Source organism: Pleurodeles waltl, chromosome 12 (genome assembly GCF_031143425.1).
Source record: "Pleurodeles waltl isolate 20211129_DDA chromosome 12, aPleWal1.hap1.20221129, whole genome shotgun sequence".
NCBI classification, from domain to species: Eukaryota; Metazoa; Chordata; class Amphibia; order Caudata; family Salamandridae; genus Pleurodeles; species Pleurodeles waltl.
Genome location: NC_090451.1, coordinates 643,371,289 through 643,392,614, shown reverse-complemented (window position 1 = coordinate 643,392,614; position 21,326 = coordinate 643,371,289). Strand labels below are relative to the sequence as shown.

The following is a 21,326-nucleotide window of genomic DNA, read 5'->3' as shown; positions in this document are numbered from 1 at the left end:
CCTGTTGAAGCGATGTTAAGCACGCAATCTATTACCTCAGATGAGGTGCGCTCACCTTCTTGGAGGATCTTTGCTGCTTCTGCCTTCTTGTCATCCAGAATAAGTTCTACGAGGTTGCAGATGTCCGACCACATCTGCCTATAGTATCGGCCAAGGATGGCCAGCGACTTTGTTGCTCGTACCACAATGACAGACATGAGGGAAAACCTCTTGCCCACATTATCCAGACATCTGCCCTCCCTGTCTTGCGGAGTAAAAATGGGAGCGGATGGGTTCTTGGAGCGGCGTTGCGCAGCCTGCGACATTATGGAGTCTAGTTTAGGATGCCATGTAAGGCAGGCCGGAGTGTCTTCCGGGGCCTTGTATTTCTTTTCGGGACGGCACTGCATTCACGGTAGCCGGGTTTTTTCATTATCTTAATCCCCTCCTCCCATATGTAATCAATGATGGGGATTGGGCAGACTGATTTCCTAGCCTACTACTTAAAATCATGCAGATAACAGTGAGCCTGTTTGATGAAATTCGATGGGTAAAATCTTGCTGCGGCTCGCTCCATCAAGTTATGAAACCCCTGCTGTCCTCTGAGGGAGACTCTGAAGGGTGCCCAGTGGAGGTGACGACATGGGAATTAGTCTTCCCACTCATCCTGTAGCGGAGTATTTTCAGGTATCTCACCTTCCTCTCTTTCATCCTCTGATGGAGGGGGCTTCTCTTGTTGGTGGCGCTATGGTTCTTGGCATAATCCTGGGGGTTATAGTTGGAAGCATATTTTGAGGGGTAGATGGAACCGATGCAGGAGGTGGCAGTGGTTGGTGGTCTGTTGGCAGCTCAGGAAACCTTCTATAACCCTGCAACATAGCATGCAGATCTTGGACCGAGGCAATAGGCAATTGCATTTCTTCCTATGGTTGTTGAGGTTAGTAATGATGCTCGTAATACCTTCTCAGTGGGAGAGCTTAGTATTGTTGGCAATAGAGTTCTTCTTCCTCCTCAAGATCATCATCCTCTTGGCATTTAACCAGAAACTGGGATGTGCAATCCCAAAAGGTCCATCATTATCTGACTCCTCCATATCCAGTAGATGGGATGAGGAAAAAAAAGGCGATACCTTGCTGGAGGATGTTATCGCTGGAGTCAATGTGTTTTCAGGCATTTTAATTCTCATCGACGGTGACTATGCTGTGGTTGACACCATGGTTGTTACTGGAGTCGTCGGTGTCTTTTTTAGTGTTACAGTTGAGGGTGGTGTCGTCGACAGGGGGCGTTGTTGATGGAGCTGTCGACGATAGTCTCGTTGGTGGGACTGTCATTGACAGTGGTCTCGACAGCCTCGTCGGCGAAGGGTGAATTCTCGTTGTCAATATGGGTGCATCGACAATGAGCTCGTGGACAAGGCAGTGCTCACCGTCATCGTCGACGAGACTGCCGTCGACGGTGAAGCTGTCGTCGATGGTGATTTTGAAATAGTCTTAGAAAATTCACTAGACTTCTGGCAAGGGGTGGTGGGGGCTGAGAAGAAGCCTTTTCTGTGGAGATGAGTCTTTTCTGCTTTTTCAGAGTGTCCTTGTGATGTTTTTTAAGGCTTTTTTACTCTCCTCAGACGTACCCTGATCAGAGGATCTTGCCCTCTTCCATGACCCCTCGCAGATGCCACTTTCTTTGTCAGAAATATTATTTTCTGGGTTTTGGACTTTTGCAGCCACAACAGTAGTCTTCCCTCTCTATCTTCAAGAGTCTTTGAGGGAAAGCTTCTACATACCTTACTATCCTTTACATGGCGGTTGGGGAAAAGGCAGTAAAGGCATTCTTTATGCAGGTCATCCACATATGGACGCTTTCTTTCCACAGGACTTGCAAGATCTGAAGAGACATAGCTATCAGAATTTTTGGTTTGAAGTAAAGAAAAAACTGAGCAGAGCTCAGGGAGACTCCCTTCACACGACATGTGTTAGAAAATCTGAAGGAAACAGCCTCTCTGGGGGGTGTTCTACAGTGTGCTGTCACCTGATTGGTCATATTTCAAGTTTCGTTCCTTATACAAAATTACATGGATATGTTGTTAAAGAGATGGTTCATTGCCATTAAGGCCTATGGTAAGAATGCACACTGCTATTTTAGTGCACCGTGGGACTCCCATATCAATGACGGGGGGAGGAGTCAAGCATGTGAATCTATGAAATATCCAATACTGGATAACTGAGCATTTTGTATAGGTGCTAAATTTAGGGGTTATCTAAAGGGAATCTGGAAAGACTGACTTCAAGTTCATATATGGGCTTTCATAGTGATAGAGACTATGGGAGGATCCGTGGGGCACCTTTTTTTCTCCTCCGTTTCAAAGGCACATAGGGCATACCCTGTGTTTCCTGGGAGCCAAGAATCTACCTGGTCTGACCAAAACCAAATATTGATTCCACGGTACTCCAATATCGTTCCAATTTTAAATGTGTTTGTGCCCTAACTCCTCCTGTAAATCGATTCATAACTAAATATCGTTAATTTGTATTTTACCCGCTCCTCCAAGCTTGGGGGAGTCTCCCATTTCCAATAACAAGGTATTAGGGCTCTTACCCTCTGCAGCCACAAAAAGAATCTCATATTCTTTTTGGTACACAGTAAAGCTGTCCAGACAACCTAACATGGCAATAAGGAATCATGGGGTCAGGCTACCTATTTTTTTATAAGCCCTGCAAAATAGGTGGCACAAGGAAACAAAATGACAGTTCAATGATTGCCAAAGAGATTTGTTTTTCCAAGTGATTTATAGTCTGGAGAGAGACCCGAAATACAACTGCTTAGTATTCAAATTCTTCTGTTTCTCTCACTACAGAACACACACACGGTGAAAGATACATCAAAGACATCAACCTTACATGTCTTCCTTTAGTACAAGCTCAAATACATTTTTTATTTAAGACAACCAAGTTGGGCCGGTGGCGAAGGGGAGAAAACTGGGTTCATCAGTGAATTTGTTTTGTGTGCAAATTTTAATAAAGCCTTGCTTCTCTAACACCTTACCGTTGCAATCCAACACAGGAGCTTTCTCCAAGATCTAAAACAAAAATAAAAGAAAGCACATTTTACCAGAAGAATACAACACATTAAAACAACAATACTATGGAGTGTTAAACAGCTGATGCTTTTTTAATGCACAGTGTAGGAAGCTGGCCTGGTGTGTGGTGAGCACCTATAGTCTTACCACCTTATACCAGGTCCAGGTATCCCCTATTAGTGAGGTGTAGACAGTGTCTAGGAAGCCAGTGCTCTCTAGAGGTAGCTGTGGATGAGCAGCCAAGACTTATTTAGGAGACATGCAAAGCTTATGCAATACCACTGTAGTCACTCAGCACTTGCACACATGAAAGAACCACACAGTGTTACACAAATAAAGGTACTTTATTATGGTAACACAAACATTAAAATACAGTATATGTAATTCTCTACTAGCAGGTGAGTAAACACACTATTATGTACACATCAGAAGTCAGGAATTGGCATAGAAAGCAACAGAAAACAGTGACATGCCAGAATATAATGGAGACCTTAGGGGGAGACCAAACCATTTACTGAGTAAGTGGAATGCGAAAGTCAGTCCCCCACCAAAGGACGTGGAATCTGTAGACGGGAGCTGGAGGAACTAGGAACCCAAAAGTTAAGTACCAAGTTGCCCCCCACCGACCAGGAGAGAAGAGGTAAGTACCTAGTTGTTCCTCAAACCCTCAGGTAAACTTTGGAAAAGGACTGTGCAAGACCTAAGCAAGGTGGATCCTGACAGAAGATGGGCAAAGGAAGGGGACCTAGTCCAGTTCGAGTTGGAATGTCCGGTTGGGCTAGGATCCACTACCCACCGTTCAGGAGATGCAGGACCAAGTCGACGCTGAAGACCAGGAGTTGGCTATGCAGCACAGGCGAAGAGTTCCAGGAGTCCCACGCCAGAAGAAGAGTTGCAGTCAGTCAGTGGTGTGGAAAGACCACCAACAAGCCTTTGTAAAGGCAAGATTCACAGATGAAGAGTTGCAGAGCTGCCGGGGACCAGGAACTTCCAGGGGTACTAAACCCATGGAGGGGAGTCCCAGGTGACCCTCAGTAGTGAGGAGAGACAGAAGTCGAGGATGCAACCCCCATAGGCAACTCACAGGCAGCAGGCACAGGAGTCGCAGAGAGGCCCATACAGCACACGTGGACAGGAGCACCACGTCGCTGAAGCAGTAGCCAGGAGACTGTGCTTTGCAGAGAAGAGTGCTGGATGCCGGGGCTACGCGGAGCCTGAAGATTCCTTGGAAGAAGAGCCAACAAGCGTTGGTAGCTGCAAGAGTCACGGTGCACAGGGGTACTGTCCTGCAAGAAGAGGCAACGGCTTACCATCTCCCAAGTTGGACAGCTGGTAGAGAGGACCACTCCAGACCTGTGATGCAGGATCCATGCAGTTTTGCAGGAGAGAGGATCCACGCTGCTGGACGCTGTTGCAGTTGGTGCCTGCGGATGCAGGGGAGTGACTACTTCACTCGAAGGGAGATGCCTTCTTGCTTCTTGTGCAGGCTGAAGACTAATTGCCCTCAGACGATGCACAGCCAGGGAAATGTTGCAGTCACTGGAAGGAGCAGGAGAAACAATGTTGCAAAGCGGAGTCATTGTTGGGAGTTGCAATTTATGGTTCCTGGAGGGCCCATTTGCCGTCCCGGTAGCCATAATATGAAGTAAACGATGCAGAGGAGTCCTGCTGAAATCTTGCACATCAAATCTCAGGACTCACCCAAGAGGGAGACCCTAAATATCCCAGAAAGGGGGATTGGCCACCTAGCAGGGTGACCACCTATCATGGGGGGGCGATGACATCACCTGTCTGACCTGGCCACTCAGATGCTCCCAGTGACCTTTGCCAACCTTGGATTGAAGATGGCAGAATCAAGTGGCCATCTGAAGGACCACTGGGCACCACCCCTGGGGTGGTGATGGTCAGGGGAGTGGTTACTGCCCTTTCCATTGTCCACTCTCACACCAGAGCGGGGACCGGGGATCCCTGGACTGGTGAAAACTGGTTTATGCAAGGAGGGCACCAAATGTACCCTTCAAAGCATACCAGTGGCTTGGGAAGGCTACCTGTCCTAAGCCATGTAACATCTATTTCCAAAGGGAGAGGATGTTGCCTCCCACTCCCAAATGAAATCCTTTGTTCTGTCTTCCTGGGCTTGAGCTTATCAAGCAACAGGAAGGCAGATGGCAGCAGCACAGGCTGCCGGGAAAATCCTGCAAACTGGCAGGAGCAAAGCTGGGGGTCGTCTAAAAAGCCCCCAGATTGCACTGAATCGTAAAACCAATACTGGCAATAGCAGTGGGGTATGCTTCCGACATGTTTGATACTAAACATGCCCAGGTTTGGAGTTACGATTATGTAGCTGGACACCGGTAGTGACCTGTGTCAATTACACCGGTAAAATGGCTTCCCTGCACTTACGAAGTCCAGGAAAACGGAGCTAGAGTTTGTAGCGGCACCTCTGCTCATGCAGGGGTGCCCTCACACACAGGTACTTGCACCCTGCTCTCTGGGCTAGGAGGGCTTGCCATAGGGGTGACATGCAGTGACCTGTAGTGAAAAGGTGCATGCACTTTTTCACGCAGGCTGAATGATAATATTTCTATTGTCAACTTATCTGACTATATTTTAACACAAGATCAAATAAATGTGTTAGGAGGAGGTTTGGGATTTTGTCCATCTAACTATTGTGCTATGACTCAGGTTCATGTAGATTTGTTTCTATTTTTGAGACAACTAAAACTCAAAAAATATTTTCCTGAGAAATCGAATAAGCAACAAATACATATAATGAACTCTCCACCAAGTAACTATACAATAAGAGATATTGAGGATATTCAGATCTTACTTTCTTTGGATAACACAGATACTAGTGATCTGGATAGAGAACAAATATTGGAAGATCTAAGGATCAGGCAAGATCTATCTTTAGATAGTGGGTTGAAACCAAGATCTATTTTCATGCCTGTTTTATCAATGGATAATGTCACAGATATGTTTGGTAAACTAGTTAGGGAAGATCTACATGGACTAGAAAAGAGAATCAGGGAGGGCATGTCACATACTACACATAGGGGGTTATTCCAACTTTGGAGGAGGTGTTAATCTGTCCCAAAAGCGACGGTAAAGTGACGGATATACCACCAGCCGTATTACGAGTTCCATAGGATATAATGGACTCGTAATACGGCTGGTGGTAAATCCGTCACTTTTCAGCCACTTTTGGGACGGATTAACACCTCCTCCAAAGTTGGAATAACCCCCATAATATGGCACAACTAGAGAAGAAAGCTTTAGAAGATCTAAGTGAGAACAAGATGATAATCATCAAGGAAGCAGATGAGGGTGGCAGCATTGTCATTTTAAATAGATCTGACTATAATAAGGAAGTTAAATGACAGTAGGCAGACATAACCTCATATACTAAGTTAGGTGCAAACCCATTGGATCAAATTGTAGGTAGACTAAACACACTTTTACGAATGTGGCTAGACCAATGCCTGATTTCAGATTTGGAGTATAGGTATGTATTGACCATATAACCTGGGGCTCCGTGCATGGAAAATATCACTTACCCAGTGTACATCTGTTCGTGGCATGTTGCGCTGCAGATTCACATGCTGTGCACTGTTCCTGCCATCTAGTGTTGGGCTCGGAGTGTTACAAGTTGTTTTTCTTTGAAGAAGTCTTTTCAAGTCACTGGACCGAGTGACTCCTCCCTTTCGGCTCCATTGTGCATGGGCATTGACTCCATCTTAGATTGTTTTCCCAGCATAGGGTGAGGTAGGAGTGATAGAATGAGGATACTAAAGATGCCCATGCAACAGAATAGGTATGTATGTACATAGTTTGTGTTAAAGGAATGTTTATTTACATATATACAATTTTTAGTGAAACTTAAGTGGCTACAGGCTCCCGGGAAGAAGGGAGGGCACATGTGAATCTGCAGCGCAACATGCTACAAACAGATGTACACTGGGTAAGTGACATTTTCCGTTCGATGGCATGTTTAGCTGCAGATACACATGCTGTGCATAGACTACAAAGCAGTAATCCTCCCCAAAGAGGTGGTCAGCCTGTAGGATTTGAAGTTGTTTGAAATAATGTTCTTAGTACAGCCTGTCCTACTGTGGCTTGTTGTGTTGCTAACACATCTACACAGTAATGTTTGACAAATGTATGAGGTGTAGATCAAGTGGCTGCCTTACAAATCTCTGTCATTGATATGTTACCTAGAAAGGGCATTGTTGCTCCTCTCTTTCTAGTAGAGTAAGCCTTTGGTGTAATGGGTAACTCTCTTTTAGCTTTAAGGTAACAGGTGTGTATGCATTTAACTATCCATCTGGCTATGCCCTGTTTGGATATATGGTTACCAGCATGGGGTTTTTGGAAAGCAACAAACAATTGCTTAGTTTTTGGAAATTATTTTGTTCTGTCTATGTAATACATTAGTGCTCTCTATGTCTAATGTATGCGGTGCTCTTTCTGCTACTGAGTCTGGCTGTGGGAAGAAGACTGGGAGCTCTACAGTTTGGTTTAGATGAAACAGTGAAATGACTTTTGGTAGAAATTTTGGATTTGTGCGTAGAACCACTTTATGTTTGTGTACTTGTATAACTGGTTCTTCGATAGTGAACGCCTGTATTTCGCTAACTCTTCGTAGTGAAGTGATGGCTATTAGAAATGCTACCTTCCAAGAATTGGATTTGGCTAGAATGCATGGGTTCAAAAGGTGGGCCCATGAGTCGGGTAAGTACAATATTAAGATTCCACAAGGGTACTGGTGGGGTTCTTGGAGGTATGATCCTTTTTAGTACTTCCATAAAGGCTTTAATAGATGGGATTCTAAAAAGTGACTTTGTATGCTTAATCTGCAGGTAAGCAGAGATTGAAGTGAGATGAATTTTGATGGACGAAAAAGCGAGATTTGCTTTTTGTAGGTGTAGTAAGTAACTCACAATGTTTTGCATGGAGGCATCTAATGGTGTGATTTGGTTTGCTTGGCAGTAGAAAACAAACCTTTTCCATTTATTAGCATAACAATGCCTTGTTGTCGGTTTCCTTGCCTGTTTAATGACTTCCATACACTCATTTGAAAGGTTTAGATAGCCAAATTCTAAGACTTCAGGAGCCAGATTGCTAGGTTGAGGGATGCTGGATTTGGGTGTCTGATCTGTTGTTTGTGTTGTGTTAACATATCTGATCTGTTTGGGAGTTTGATGTGAGTTACTATTGAGAAGTCCAACAGTGTGGTATACCACGGTTGGCGAGCCCACGTTGGTGCTATAAGTATTAGTTTGAGGTTTTTTTTACTCAGTTTGTTGACTAGGAAAGGAATGAGTGGGAGAAGGGGAAAAGCTTAAGCAAATATCCCTGACCAATTGATCCATAGAGCATTGCCCTTGGATTGAGGGTGTGGGTACCTGGATGCGAAGTTTTGGCATTTTGCGTTTTGTTGCAAACAGATCTATGTCTAGTGTCCCCCAGCAGTGGAAGTAATACTGTAGAATCTGGGGATGTATTTCCCACTCGTGAGTTTGCTGGTGATCTCGACTGAGATTGTCGGCTAACTGATTGTGAATGCCTGGTATATACACTGAGCTATCAGGCGAATGTTGTTGTGAATTGCCCAATGCCAATTTTTTGTGTGCTAGGAGGCACAGTTGTGACGAGTGTGTCCCCCCTGTTTGTTTAGATAGTACATTGTTGTCATATTGTCTGTTTTGAAAAGAATGTGTTTGTGGACTAGAAGGGGTTGAAAAGCTTTTAGTGGCAGGGAGACCGCTAGTAGTTCTAAGTGATTTATGTGTAGTTGTTTTTGTTGATTGTCCCATTGTCCTTGTATATTGTGATTGTTGAGGTGTGCTCCCCACCCAATCATGGAAGCATCTGTTGTGATAATGGCGTGAGGCACCGGAACTTGAAATGGCCGCCCTTTGTTTAAATTTACAGGGTTCCACCATTGAAGCGAAAAGTGTGTTTGGCCTTCTATCAACACTAGATCCTGAAGTTGACCCTGTGCCTGCGTCCATGGTTTTGCTAGGCACGGTTGTAAGGGACGCATGTGTAGCCGTGCGTTTGGGACATTAGCAATGCATGAGGACATCATGCCTAGTAGTTTCATGACAAATTTGACTGTGTACTCGTGATTTGGTTGTATGTTTGACACCATAGCTTGAAACGATTGAACTCTCTGTGGGCTTGGAGTGACAGTTGTTCTTTGTGTGTTGAGTGCTGCTCCCAAGTATTGTTGTAGTTGGGATGGTTGCAAGTGAGATTTTTGGTAATTTATAGAAAAACCTAGTCTGTGTAGGGTATCTATTACATATTGCATGTGATTTTGACACCAGTGTTGTGTTGGCTTTTATTAGCCAATCGTCGAGATATGGGAATGCATGCGTGTGATGTCTCCTTATATGAGCTGCTACTACAGCAAGGCATTTTGCAAATACTCTGGGCCCGAATGGCAGTACCTCGAATTGGTAATGTTTGCCCTGTATGACAAATCTGAGGTATTTCCTGTGAGATGGATGGATGGGTATATGGAAATACGCATCTTTTAGATCCAGTGTTGCCATGTATTCTCCATGTTTTAGTAAGGGAACTACATCTTGTAGTGTGACCATGTGGAAATGTTCTGATTTGATGAAGAGGTTTAGTGTCCTAAGATCTAAAATTGGTCTTAGTGTTTTGTCTTTTTTGGGAATAAGGAAATATAGGGAATAATCCCCTGTTCCTTTTTGGTGGTGAGGTACTAGTTCTATGGCAGTTTGTGCGCTCTTGGGGGAACATCTGGAGGGAAATGTGTGAACTCTATGCAGTAACCATGTAGGATAATTGATAGAACCCATGTGTTTGTGGTTATGTCTGACCAATGTTTGTGGTAGTGTGTTAATCTTCCCCCTACTGGTGATGTGTGTTGGGGAAGTGTGACATTGAAGTCACTGTTTGTTACCGGGGGTCTGCTTGGTAGGCTGAAACTTTCCCCTTGATCTTGGGAATTGTCCCCTGAATGAACCACAAAACCCCCCTCTCTGGTATTGGGACTGATAGGTGGGTTTTGCTTGAGAGGTGGATGCCTCTGAGGGTTGCTGTCTAAAAACTCCCCTAAATTGTGGCTTTCTAAATGGCCCCCTATACCGGGAAGAGTAGAGCGCGCCCATGGCTTTGGCCATGTCAGTGTCCTTCTTCATTTTTTCGATGGCAGTGTCCACCTCCAGCCCAAATAGTTGCTGCTGGTTAAACGGCATGTTTAATACTGCCTGCTGTATTTCAGGTTTGAATCCTGAACTTCGTAGCCAAGCATGTCTCCTGATTGTGAGTGCCGTGTTTACAGTTCTTGCGGCGGTGTCAGCGGTGTCCAGTACCAAACGGATCTGGTTGTTGGAGATGGCTTGCCCTTCCTCAACCACCTGTTGAGCCCGTTTCTGATATTCTTTCGGTAGATGCTGAATGATATAATTCATTTCATCCCAGTGGGCTCGGTCGTAACGGGAAAGGAGGGCCTGTGAATTCGCAATACGGTTGGCAGCTTGCGACGCCACTCTCTTCCCCGCTGCGTCAAACTTGCAGCTTTCTTTATCAGGAGGTGGTGCATCCCCTGATGATTGCGGGTGTGCACGTTTCCTTGCGGCCCCTGCCACTACAGAGTCCAGAGGGAACTGCTGTGTAATGAACACAGGGTCCGATGGGGTGGTTTGTACTTTTTTTCCACCCGCGGTGTGATGGCTCTTCCTTTGACTGGCTCTTGAAAGACTTGTTGTGCATGCTTAAGCATGCCTGATAGCATAGGCAGGCTTTGATATTACGCTTGCGTGGATGCCAGGTTATTGAAAAGAAAGTCATCCTCCAATGGTTCCGAGTGCATAGTGACATTATGGAATGTTGCAGCTCTGGCAAGGACTTGTGTATAGGAGGTGCTCTCCTCTGGAAGAGATGGCTTTGAGGGGTAGCACTCGGGGCTATTGTCTGAAACCGGGTGGTCGTAAAGGTCCCAGGGATCTACATCGTCCTGTGTTTGCACAGTATGTGTGGGTGACTGTGCAGCTGGCGTGCCAAATGGCGACCCTGTCCTTTGTGGTGAATGTGGTGGCGATATTTCTGGCGAGAAATGTCGAGTTGGTGACTTCTCTCTAGCCACTTTTGCTCTTGGCTGATCAGTTTCAGTCTCTGTCTGTGTTTGAAAAGCCAATTTCCTCTTAAATTTGAGAGGAGGGACAGTCTGAATCCTTCCAGTATCCTTCTGAATCTGTAATCTTGGTTGACTTTGATCAAACTGTTCAACATCCAGCTCCTCTTCAAACCTGTGCCTCTCCTTCAGTTGTTTGGAGAGCCCATGTTCCTCTGTATAAGAGGCCTTTTTCGGCTCCGAAGCCAGCTTTCTCTGCACCGAAATACCCATGGTAATGGTTGGCCTCGGCTCCAAAAGGCTCTTTCGAGGCTTGGTGGTTTCGACCAGTCGATGTCGACTTTTTTCGACGCCGGTTTCTCGACTTGAGTCGGAAGACTTTGTCGCAATTTTGGCCTTCTTCGGTGCCGAAGGTGTTGCTTGGTCACGGCTTTTTTTGTGGGTCAAGCCATGGCCTTCAGGCAGTGGCGTCCCGAGGCCTTTTGCTTTTTTGACTGACTTTGGGGTTGGGTCGGGGCAGGCGTACTCACTTTTTGGCCCGCTGTCGGCAGCCAGTCTCCGTCGGAGTTGTCCGATTCCGATCCCTGGATGGAGATAGCCATCTCCTCCTCTTCGACGTCGAGGTGTTGCGACGATTTCGTCGCCATCTGTAAGCGCCTCGCCCTCCGATCTCTCAATGCCTTTTTCGACCAAAAGGCCTTGCAGGCCTCGCATGTATCCTCTCTGTGCTCCGGTAACAGACACAGATTACAGACCCGATGCTGGTCTGTATAAGGATACTTGGCGTGGCACGTCAGACAGAAACGGAAGGGGGTCCGGTCCATGAGGCTTCGACGATGGGTGCGGTCGGGCCGACCAGGCCTTGGCTGGGTGCGGAAGCCCCAAAGGGCCGCTAAAGCGGTTGTCTCGTCGTTGTCGAAGTATCAATAGAAGCTCGTTCCCGAACGTAACAATACCGATGGATTTTCGATGATTTTAATACTTTCCCGATTAAAATCACGGAGCGAAGAGGAACCATCCGAACCCGATGGCGGAAAGAAAACAATCTAAGATGGAGTCGATGCCCATTTGCAATGGAGCCGAAAGGGAGGAGTCACTCGGTCCTGTGACTCAAAAAGACTTCTTCAAAGAAAAACAACTTGTAACACTCCGAGCCCAACACTAGATGGCAGGAACAGTGCACAGCATGTGTATCTGCAGCTACACATGCCATCGAACATATATATATATATATATATATATATATATATATACACTACCAAAAGTCCACAGGAATCGTACATCACTGCCTGGAAGACCTATTATTTCAGGAATTGGTCTGAAAAGCTTTCGGAATACATAGCTAGCTATTTACAACCGATTGTTAGAAATCTTCCATCATTTCTGCAAATTGGAAGATGTATCATGGACATCAGAAATGATATGGGTGACATTGGATGTCAGTTCACTACATACTTGTATACCAAAAACCAGAGGTTTGGAAGCTGTCTGTCATTATATCTCAAATCGATCAGCCTCCCATTTAGAACATACGAACATGCTGATCAATATGATTGAATTCATGCTGGACAATAATGTATATAAACATGAGGATGATTAGTATCGACAAGCCAAGAGAATAGCAATCGGATCCCGTTTTTTATCATCATATGCAAATGTGTGTATGGGTTTTCATGAAAAAGCATATTTGGAAAACGGGTCCGCCGTATTTAACAGAACACCTTCTTTTGGGGGCGATATATTGACGATATCTTATTAATTTGGACGGGACCTGACTCTCTACTATTGGAGTTTTGTACCCATCTCAATGCAAATGATTTTAACTTACAGATGACCTTTGAATTTAGCAAGGACTCTATTTGTTCTTTGGATATACAACTTACCACCATGGGCAGTACGGTACATACAAGGATTTTTCGTAAATCTACTGCATGCAATGCTTTATTACATGCCAATAGTTCCCATCCTAACACGCAATTGGCAGCTATACCATATGGTGAGATGACTAGGATAAAAGTAAATTGCAGTGAAATAGATACATGTGAGGTAGAGTTAGGCCGTTTGGAAAACAGATTTTTACAAAGAGGATACACTAAGAAAGTTGTGGCAACAACCAGACAGAGGATCAACAAAGTATCTAGCGTTTCTCAATTAAATAAACAAAGAAAACATAAAAAGAAATCATCATACGACTCAGTCACTTTTTGTACACCTTTCAGTAAAAATAGTGATGACATTTACAAAATACTACATAGACATTGGAATGTTCTATGTACGGATGACACTCTATATCGTACTATTCCTCATACACCAAAGATGATACACAAAAGAGGAAAAACAATTAGGGATGTGGTTTGTAAGTTACTTGCCCCCTATAAAAGATAACAGAGAATTGTGTTTGCCCATACGACCATGTGGTTTTTATAAGTGTGGTTGTTGCAATATGTGCAGCATAGCACTACATAGGACATTCACCTTTAATTTCAATGGTAGTAACACCTACAAAATAAACACTTTTATCAACTGTATCACAAGATATGTGGTTTATATCCTACTTTGTGAATGTGGCAAAGTCTATGTGGGCAGTTCAATTCGGGCATTAAAAGAAAGGATACAAGAACACTTGCACTTACTGAGAAATAATGATCCATCATCTCCTATGATACGGCATATTGATGAAGAACACCAAATATCAGATATCCCACAGATCAAATATATGGGGATGAGCCATACTACAGCTAACCCTCGGGGTGGGAATCGCAGTTTGGAATTAAGAAAAAATGAGGCTAGATGGATCATTAGATTGAAAACGGTAGAACTGGGTATGAACATTGATAATGAGATTGTAGGAGGTGAGGGTATAGCAAAATGGAAGTAACAGTATAATGAACTCTGTAAGAGACGGAATTTGATTCTAGTGATATTGTTGTTTTATTGCCTCAAATATTTTAGTCCCCTTGTGTAGGAAGTTGGCTCTGTATATACTATTTCAAAGTAAGAAATAGTGTGCACAGAGTCCAAGGGTTTCCCTTAGAGGTAAGATAGTGGCAAAAAGAGATAATTCTAATGCTCTATTTAGTGGTAGTGTGGTCGAGCAGTAGGCTTATCAGACGGTAGTGTTAAGCATTTGTTGTACACACACAGGCAATAAATGAGGAACACACACTCAAAGACAAATTCCAGGCCAACAGGTTTTTATATAGAAAAATATATTTTCTTAGTTTATTTTAAGAACCACAGGTTCAAGATTTACAAACAATACTTTAAATGAAAGGTATTTCACTCAGGTATCTTAGGAACTTTGAATTATCACAATAGCATGTACAGTTTTGGCAAAAATGGCAATAAGCTATTTTAAAAGTGGACACACTGCAAAAATCAACAGTTCCTGGGGGAGGTAAGTAAATGTTAAGTTCACAGGTAAGTAAAACACTTACAGGGTTCAAAGTTGGGTCCAAGGTAGCCCACCGTTGGGGGTTCAAGGCAACCCCAAGGTTACCACACCAGCAGCTCAGGGCCAGTCAGGTGCAGAGGTCAAAGTGGTGCCCAAAACACATAGGCTTCAATGGAAATAGGGGTGCCCCGGTTCCAGTCTGCCAGCAGGTAAGTACCCGCGACTTCGGAGGGCAGACAGGGTGCATAGTGCAAACTGGCGTCGGGTTTTCAATAGGAATCAATGGGAAGACACGGGGGTCTCTTCAACGATGCAGGCAGGCACGGGGGGCTCCTCGGGGTAGCCACCACCTGGGCTAGGCAGAGGGTCGCTCCTGCACTGGAGTTCGGTTCCTTCAGGTCCTGGGGGTACAGTGTGTTTTCCAGGCGTCGGGTTCCTTGGAGCAGGTATTCGCGGTCAGGGGGAGCCTTTCTCTGCAGGCGTCGCTGTGGGGGCTCAAGGGGGTCAACTCTGGCTACTCACGGGCTCGCAGTCGCCGGGGAGTCCTCCCTGTAGTGCTAGTTTTCCGCAGGTCGAGCCGGGGGCGTCGGGTGCAGAGTGGAAAGTCTCACTCTTCTGGCGGGAAACGTGTGGTCTTTAAAAGTTGCTTCTTTGTTGCAAAGAGTTGCAGTTTCTTGAACAGGGCCCGCTGTTCTCGGGAGCTTCTTGGTCCTTTAGATGCAGGGTAGTCCTCTGAGGCTTCAGAGGTCGCTGGACCCTGTTGGATGCATCGCTGTTGCAGTTTTCCTTGAAGTAGGGAGACAGGCCGGTGGGGCTGGGGCCAAATCAGTTGTCGTCTCCGTCTTCACTGCAGGGCTTCAGGTCAGCAGTCCTTCTTCTTCTTTAGGTTGCAGGAATCTATCTTCCTCGGTTCTGGGAGCCCCTAATTACTCAATTTAGGAAGTGTTTAGGTCTGGGGGGGTGGCAGTAGCCAATGGCTACTGGCCCTGAGGGTAGCTAGACCCTCTTTGTGCCTCCTCCCTGTGGGGAGGGGGGCACATCCCTAATCCTATTGGGGGAATCTTCCATCTGCAAGATGGAGGATTTCTAAAACTCAGAGTCACCTCAGGACACCTTAGGGGCTGTCCTGACTGGGGAGTGACTCCTCCTTGTTTTTCTCATTATCTCCTCCAGCCTTGCCACCAAAAGTGGGGGCAGTGGCCGGAGGGCGGGCATCTCCACTAGCTGGGATGCCCTGTGGCGCTGTAACAAAGGGGGTGAGTCTTTGAGGCTCACTGCCAGGTGTTACAGTTCCTGCAGGGAGAGGTGAGAAGCACCTCCACCAAGTACAGGCTTTGTTCCTGGCCACAGAGTGACAAAGGCACTCTCCCCATGTGGCCAGCAACAAGTCTGGTGTGTAGAAGACTGGCAAAAACTAGTCAGCCCACACTGGAAGTCGGGTATGCTTTCAGGAGGCATCTCTAAGATGCCCTCTGGGTGTAGTTTTACAATAAAGTGCACACTGGCATCAGTGTGCATTTATTGTGCTGAGACGTTTGATACCAAACTTCCCAGTTTTCAGTGTAGCCATTATGGTGCTGTGGAGTTCGTGTTTGACATACTCCCAGACCATATACTCTTATGGCTACCCTGCACTTACGATGTCTAAGGTTTTGCTCAGCCACTGTAGGGGCATAGTGCTCATGCACCTATGCACTCACCTGTGGTATAGTGCACCCTGCCTTAGGGCTGCAAGGCCTGCTAGAAGGGTGAATTATCTATGCCACAGGCAGTGTGAGGTTGGCATGGCACCCTGAGGGGAGTGCCATGTCGACTTAGTCTTTTTCTCCCCACCAGCACACACAAGCTGGCAAGCAGTGTGAATGTGCTGAGTGAGGGTCCCTTGGGTGGCATAAGACATGCTGCAGCCCTTAGAGACCTTCCCTGGCATCAGGGCCCTTGGTACCAGGGGTACCAGTTACAAGGGACATACCTGGGTGCCAGGGTTGTACCAATTTTGGAGACAAAGGTACAGTTTAGGGAAAGAACACTGGTGCTGGGGCCTGGTTAGCAGGGTCCCAGCACACTTTCAAATCATAACTTGGCATGAGCAAAGGCAAAAAGTCAGGGGGTAACCATGCCAAGGAGGCATTTCCTTACAGTGTGCCTCACTGTTTGTTTCTTGCTTTAACTTACTGGTCTTTTATAGGTCCAGTTTACACACTTTGGCAGCAGGTGTGATATAGTTTGTAGAGCACCATTTGTAATAACATTACTATCCGACAATTGGGTAGGGATGTGCAACTGAGTTAGTTATTTGTTGTCTTGATATATTTCTGCAATGGCAGGCCTGCAGACACCTTTTGCATGGGCTCCCGTGGGTGGCATAATACATGCTGCAGCCCAAGGGGAACCCCTGGTGCCCCAATGCCCTAGGTACCTGGGCACCATATTCTAGGGACTTACATGGGGACACCAGTATGCCAATTGTGGGGTGTACTAAGTCAGGAACAACCAAATTTAAAGGGAGAGAGCACAGTCACTGGGATCCTAGTTAGCAGGATCCCAATGAACACAGTTAAAACACACTGGCAGCAGGTAAAAAGTGGGGGTAACCAAGCCAAAAAGAGGGCACTTTCCTACATTCCTCAATCATATATCAGCCCAATCATTACCACCCGCAGACCACCCTCCTACTGCAGAGTGCACATATGTTGATCTGCAGGAACACAGGGAATTAGACGTGCTATCTCAGGATGGGAAGGGTGCAGCCTTGCTCTACAACTTGGAGGATTCAAGGGTCAAAGGTGAAAATTTGCCAGTGTGCCAAATGGAAGGACAGCCTCCCCCACATAAGTGGCACATGCTCTCTCAAGCATTCATTAAAACAGTTTTGTGATGTGGGTTGGGGAAGAGAAATAAAACTGTTGTTGCTGCCCTTAATGGTCTGTGGAGCCACTATGTCTACTGTAGCTATGAAAGAACATGATGTGGCTGGCGCCACCGAAAAGGCAGGCATCAGGAGTATCCCTTTAACCACTTGGTAAAACTGGTGAGCAAGAAAAGCCAGCCTCAAGCACATAGTGATAGCTCAACCTTGTTTGAAACCTTCCAGGGCTTTATCCCAAAAGCGATGCACTTCATTGGAGTACATGTCCATAAGACTTACCTCAATATTCAATGAAAACCCATGAACACATCCAGATAGGGTGGACGATGGGGACCACAAAAACCCATGGACTGTGCCAGTAAATACATTGAGTCCAGGTCAGTGGAAAGGACCTGCTTTGCCACTGTATAACTTGCACCAAATAATCGCAAAGATGGTACAGAAGATCTGGGGGGGGCTGCAAAAAAAGAGGCATCGGGGAAAGGAAAGGGTTTTCCTTTCCCTCGATGTCTCTTTCAGCATTCCTGTTGCTCGATCACGATTCGATCAGGCAGCAGGAATGCCCACTAGGCGCAAGGGAATTTGTTTATGTGTGTGTTTTTGTGTTTTTACAGTGTGGGGGAGCGGCAATATATTTATCGAGCTTTTGTGTTTGTAGTTTTGTACTTTATAATTAGTGGTTTTTTTGTTTAAAAAAATAAATAAATGTGATGGCAGTGTGCATGGACTGGCGCTTGGCTGGCGGTGTGTGTGGGGTGGAGCTTGGCTGGCGGTGTGTGTGGGGTGGCGCTTGGCTGGCGGTGTGTGCGTGGAGTGGTGGTTGGCTGGCGGTGTGCGTGGAGTGGCGCTTGGCTGGCAGTGCCAGCCAAACGCCAGTCCACACACTCCCATCAGCTGGTGTGATTACTTTATCAGGCATGTGGGCGTATGAAAGTGATGGGCCCTTGAATGGTGCTGCCTGTTGATGCGAGTGTTGTAATGTGCTGAGCCCGCGGCTGGGGGCATGAATGGTCTTGTGCATGTCATGTATAAAAGGTGTGAATGGACGGTGAAACGGTTGGTGCCTTGACGCGGCTTTCCAGCTCACGAGCTGAGCCATTGGTTCAGTTTTTTGGCCTTCCAGTTATTAACAGTGCATTTCACTTTTGTGAAATCTCTTATTAATAAAATTTGATCTACTGAACCATAACTCACCCTCATGCCAAATCCAACCAGGATATGTGGTAAATGACAATACCTGCTCCGCTGTAATCAGGCGTCGCAGCACACCCATGACAAGCTAGGTGTCTCGGGTGAGGCCCAGATGATGAAGCATGCCATCAACTTGGTTGGTGGATGAGGGGTCTTTTAACATAACCTAAGTGTGTTTCTTTTCACAATTTTAGTATTTGGAACATCACAGAACTACGTGGACACATCAAAATGATCTATTGCAAAAATACCTGTGTGGGGGGGGGGGGGGGGGCAGATCAATGTTTTTGGTCCTGGGTGCGGCTGTCTAGGGAAACCTACCAAACCCAGACATTTTGTAAAACTAGACACCCCAAGGAGTCCAGGGAGGTGTGGCTTGCCTAGATCCCCCAACATTTTCTTACCCAGGCTCCTCTGCAAACCTCAAAATGCCTTCAAAAGCATATTTTCCTCACTTTTCTTTGTAGGATCACCGCTCCGGCACAAAATTCCTACCACCTAGAGTTCCCCTTAGTCTCCCAAGTAAAATGATACCTCACTTGTGGGGGTCCCCAAAGCTAAGTCAGCCTAAAGATGTATAAAAGAAAAATATGTGCTTATCAACTATCATCCTAATCTCTACAGGTTTTTGGCCTTTTTCTGTTACAGGCACCTGGGCCACCCACATAAGTGAGTTATCATTTTTATCGGGAGACTTGGGGGAACGCTGGGTGGAAGGAAATTTGTGGCTCCTTTCAGGTTCCAGAACTTTCTGTCACCGAAATGTGAGGCAAAAGTCTTTTTTTAGGCAGATTTTGAGGCTTGCAAAGGATTCTGGGTAGGAAAACACTGGGGGATCAATGCAAGTCACACCTCCCTGGCCTCCCTCGGGTGTCTAGTTTTCAGAAATGTTTGGGTTTGGTATGTTCCCCTATATGGCTGCTGAGCCCCGGACCAAAAACGCAGGTGCCCCCCCTTAAAAACAGTTAGTTTTGTATTTGATAATTTTGATGTGTCCACATAGTGTTTTGGGGCATTTCCTTTCGCAGGCACTAGTCCTACCCACACACGTGAGGTACCATTTTTATTGGGAGACTTGGGGGAACGCTGGGTGGAATGAAATTTGTGGCTCCTCTCAGATTCCAGAACTTTCTGTCACCGAAATATGAGGACCAAGTGTTTTTTTAGCCAAATGTTGACGTTTACACAGGATTCTGGGTAACAGAACCTGGTGAGAACCCCGCAAGTCACCCCATCTTGGATTCCTCTAGGTGTCTACTTTTCAAAAATGCACTGGCTTGGTAGGTTTCCTAGGTGCTGGCTGAGCAAGAGGCCAAAATCTACAGCTAGGGACTTTGCAAAAAAACACGTCAGATTTCAATGTAAAAATGTGATGTGTCCACGTTGCGTTTCCTGTCGCGAGCGTTAGGCCTACCCACACAAGTGAGGTATCATTTTTCTCGGGAGATTTGGGGGAAACACAGAATAGCAAAACAAGTGTTATTGCCCCTTGTCTTTCACTACATTTTTTCCTTCCAAATATAAGTCAATGTGCAAAAAAGATGTCTATTTGAGGAATGCCCTGTAATTCACATGCTAGTTTGGGCACCCCGGAATTCACAGATGTGCAAATAACCACTGCTTCTCAACACCTATCTAGTGCCCATTTTGGAAATACAAAGGTTTTCTTGATACCTATTCTTCACTCTTTATATTTCAGCAAATGAATGGCTGTATACCCAATACGGAATGAAGACCCACTGCAAGGTGCAGCTCATTTATTGGCTCTGGGTACCTAGGGTTCTTGATGAACCTACAAGCCCTATATATCCCGTAACGTAACAGTATATTGCTTTCAAAAATCTGACATTGCAGGAAAAAGTTGCAGAGCAAAACGCAGAAAAAAATGGCAGTTTTGTGCACCTCAATTTCAATATTTTTTTATTTCAGCTGTTATTTTCTGTAGGAAAACCTTGTAGGATCTACACAAATTACCTCTTGCTGAATTCAGAATGTTGTCTACATTTCAAAAATGTTTAGCTTTCTGGGATCCAGCATTGGTTTCACACCCATTTCTGTCACTAACTAGGAGGAGGCTGAAAACACAAAAAATAGTAAAAATGGGGTATATCCCAGTGAAATGCCAAAATTGTGATGGAAAATTGGGTTTTCTGATTCAAGTCTGCCTGTTCCTGAAAGCTGGGAAGATGGCGATTTTAGCACCGCAAACCCTTTGTTGATGCCATTTTCAGGGCAAAAACACCACAAGCCTTCTTTTGCAGCCCTTTTTTCCCCCTTTTAAAAAAAAACAAATAAAAAAAAAGAAACTTTCGCTTTATTTTGGCTAATTTCTTGGTCTCCTTCAGGGGAACCCACAAAGTCTGAGTACCTCTAGAATCCCTAGGATGTTGGGAAAAAAGGGACGCAAATTTGGCGTGTGTAGCTTATGTGGACAAAAAATGATGAAGGCCTAAGCGCAACCTGCCCCAAATAGCCAAAAAATGGCTTGGCACCTGAGGGGGAAAAGGCCTGGCAGCGAAGGGGTTAATACTTCCAGCAGTCTTCAACAATAAAGAAAAACTGCCTTTCCCATGAGGCCATTGGGTAGGAGTACACAAGTACCCTTGAACCAATCACATACCAACATTTATAGTCCATATAAGTAAACAGCTCCTCGGGTGCTTCCTCTTGCTTTCCTGCTTCCAGCAGAGAGTTAAGTGCCTTCACTGTC

The 21,326-nt window shown here is 45.5% G+C and overlaps 1 protein-coding gene across 1 annotated transcript in view; it reads right to left on the bottom strand.

Annotated features, from left to right (window-relative positions):
* Nucleotides 1–21,326, bottom strand: part of TDRD10 (tudor domain containing 10) — a 696,763-nt gene that overhangs the window by 185,608 nt on the left and 489,829 nt on the right. Inside the window, exon 9 of the mRNA XM_069218205.1 lies at nucleotides 3,019–3,052. Within this exon, the coding sequence (XP_069074306.1) occupies nucleotides 3,019–3,052 (34 nt within the window). The remainder of the gene's footprint in view (nucleotides 1–3,018; nucleotides 3,053–21,326) is intronic.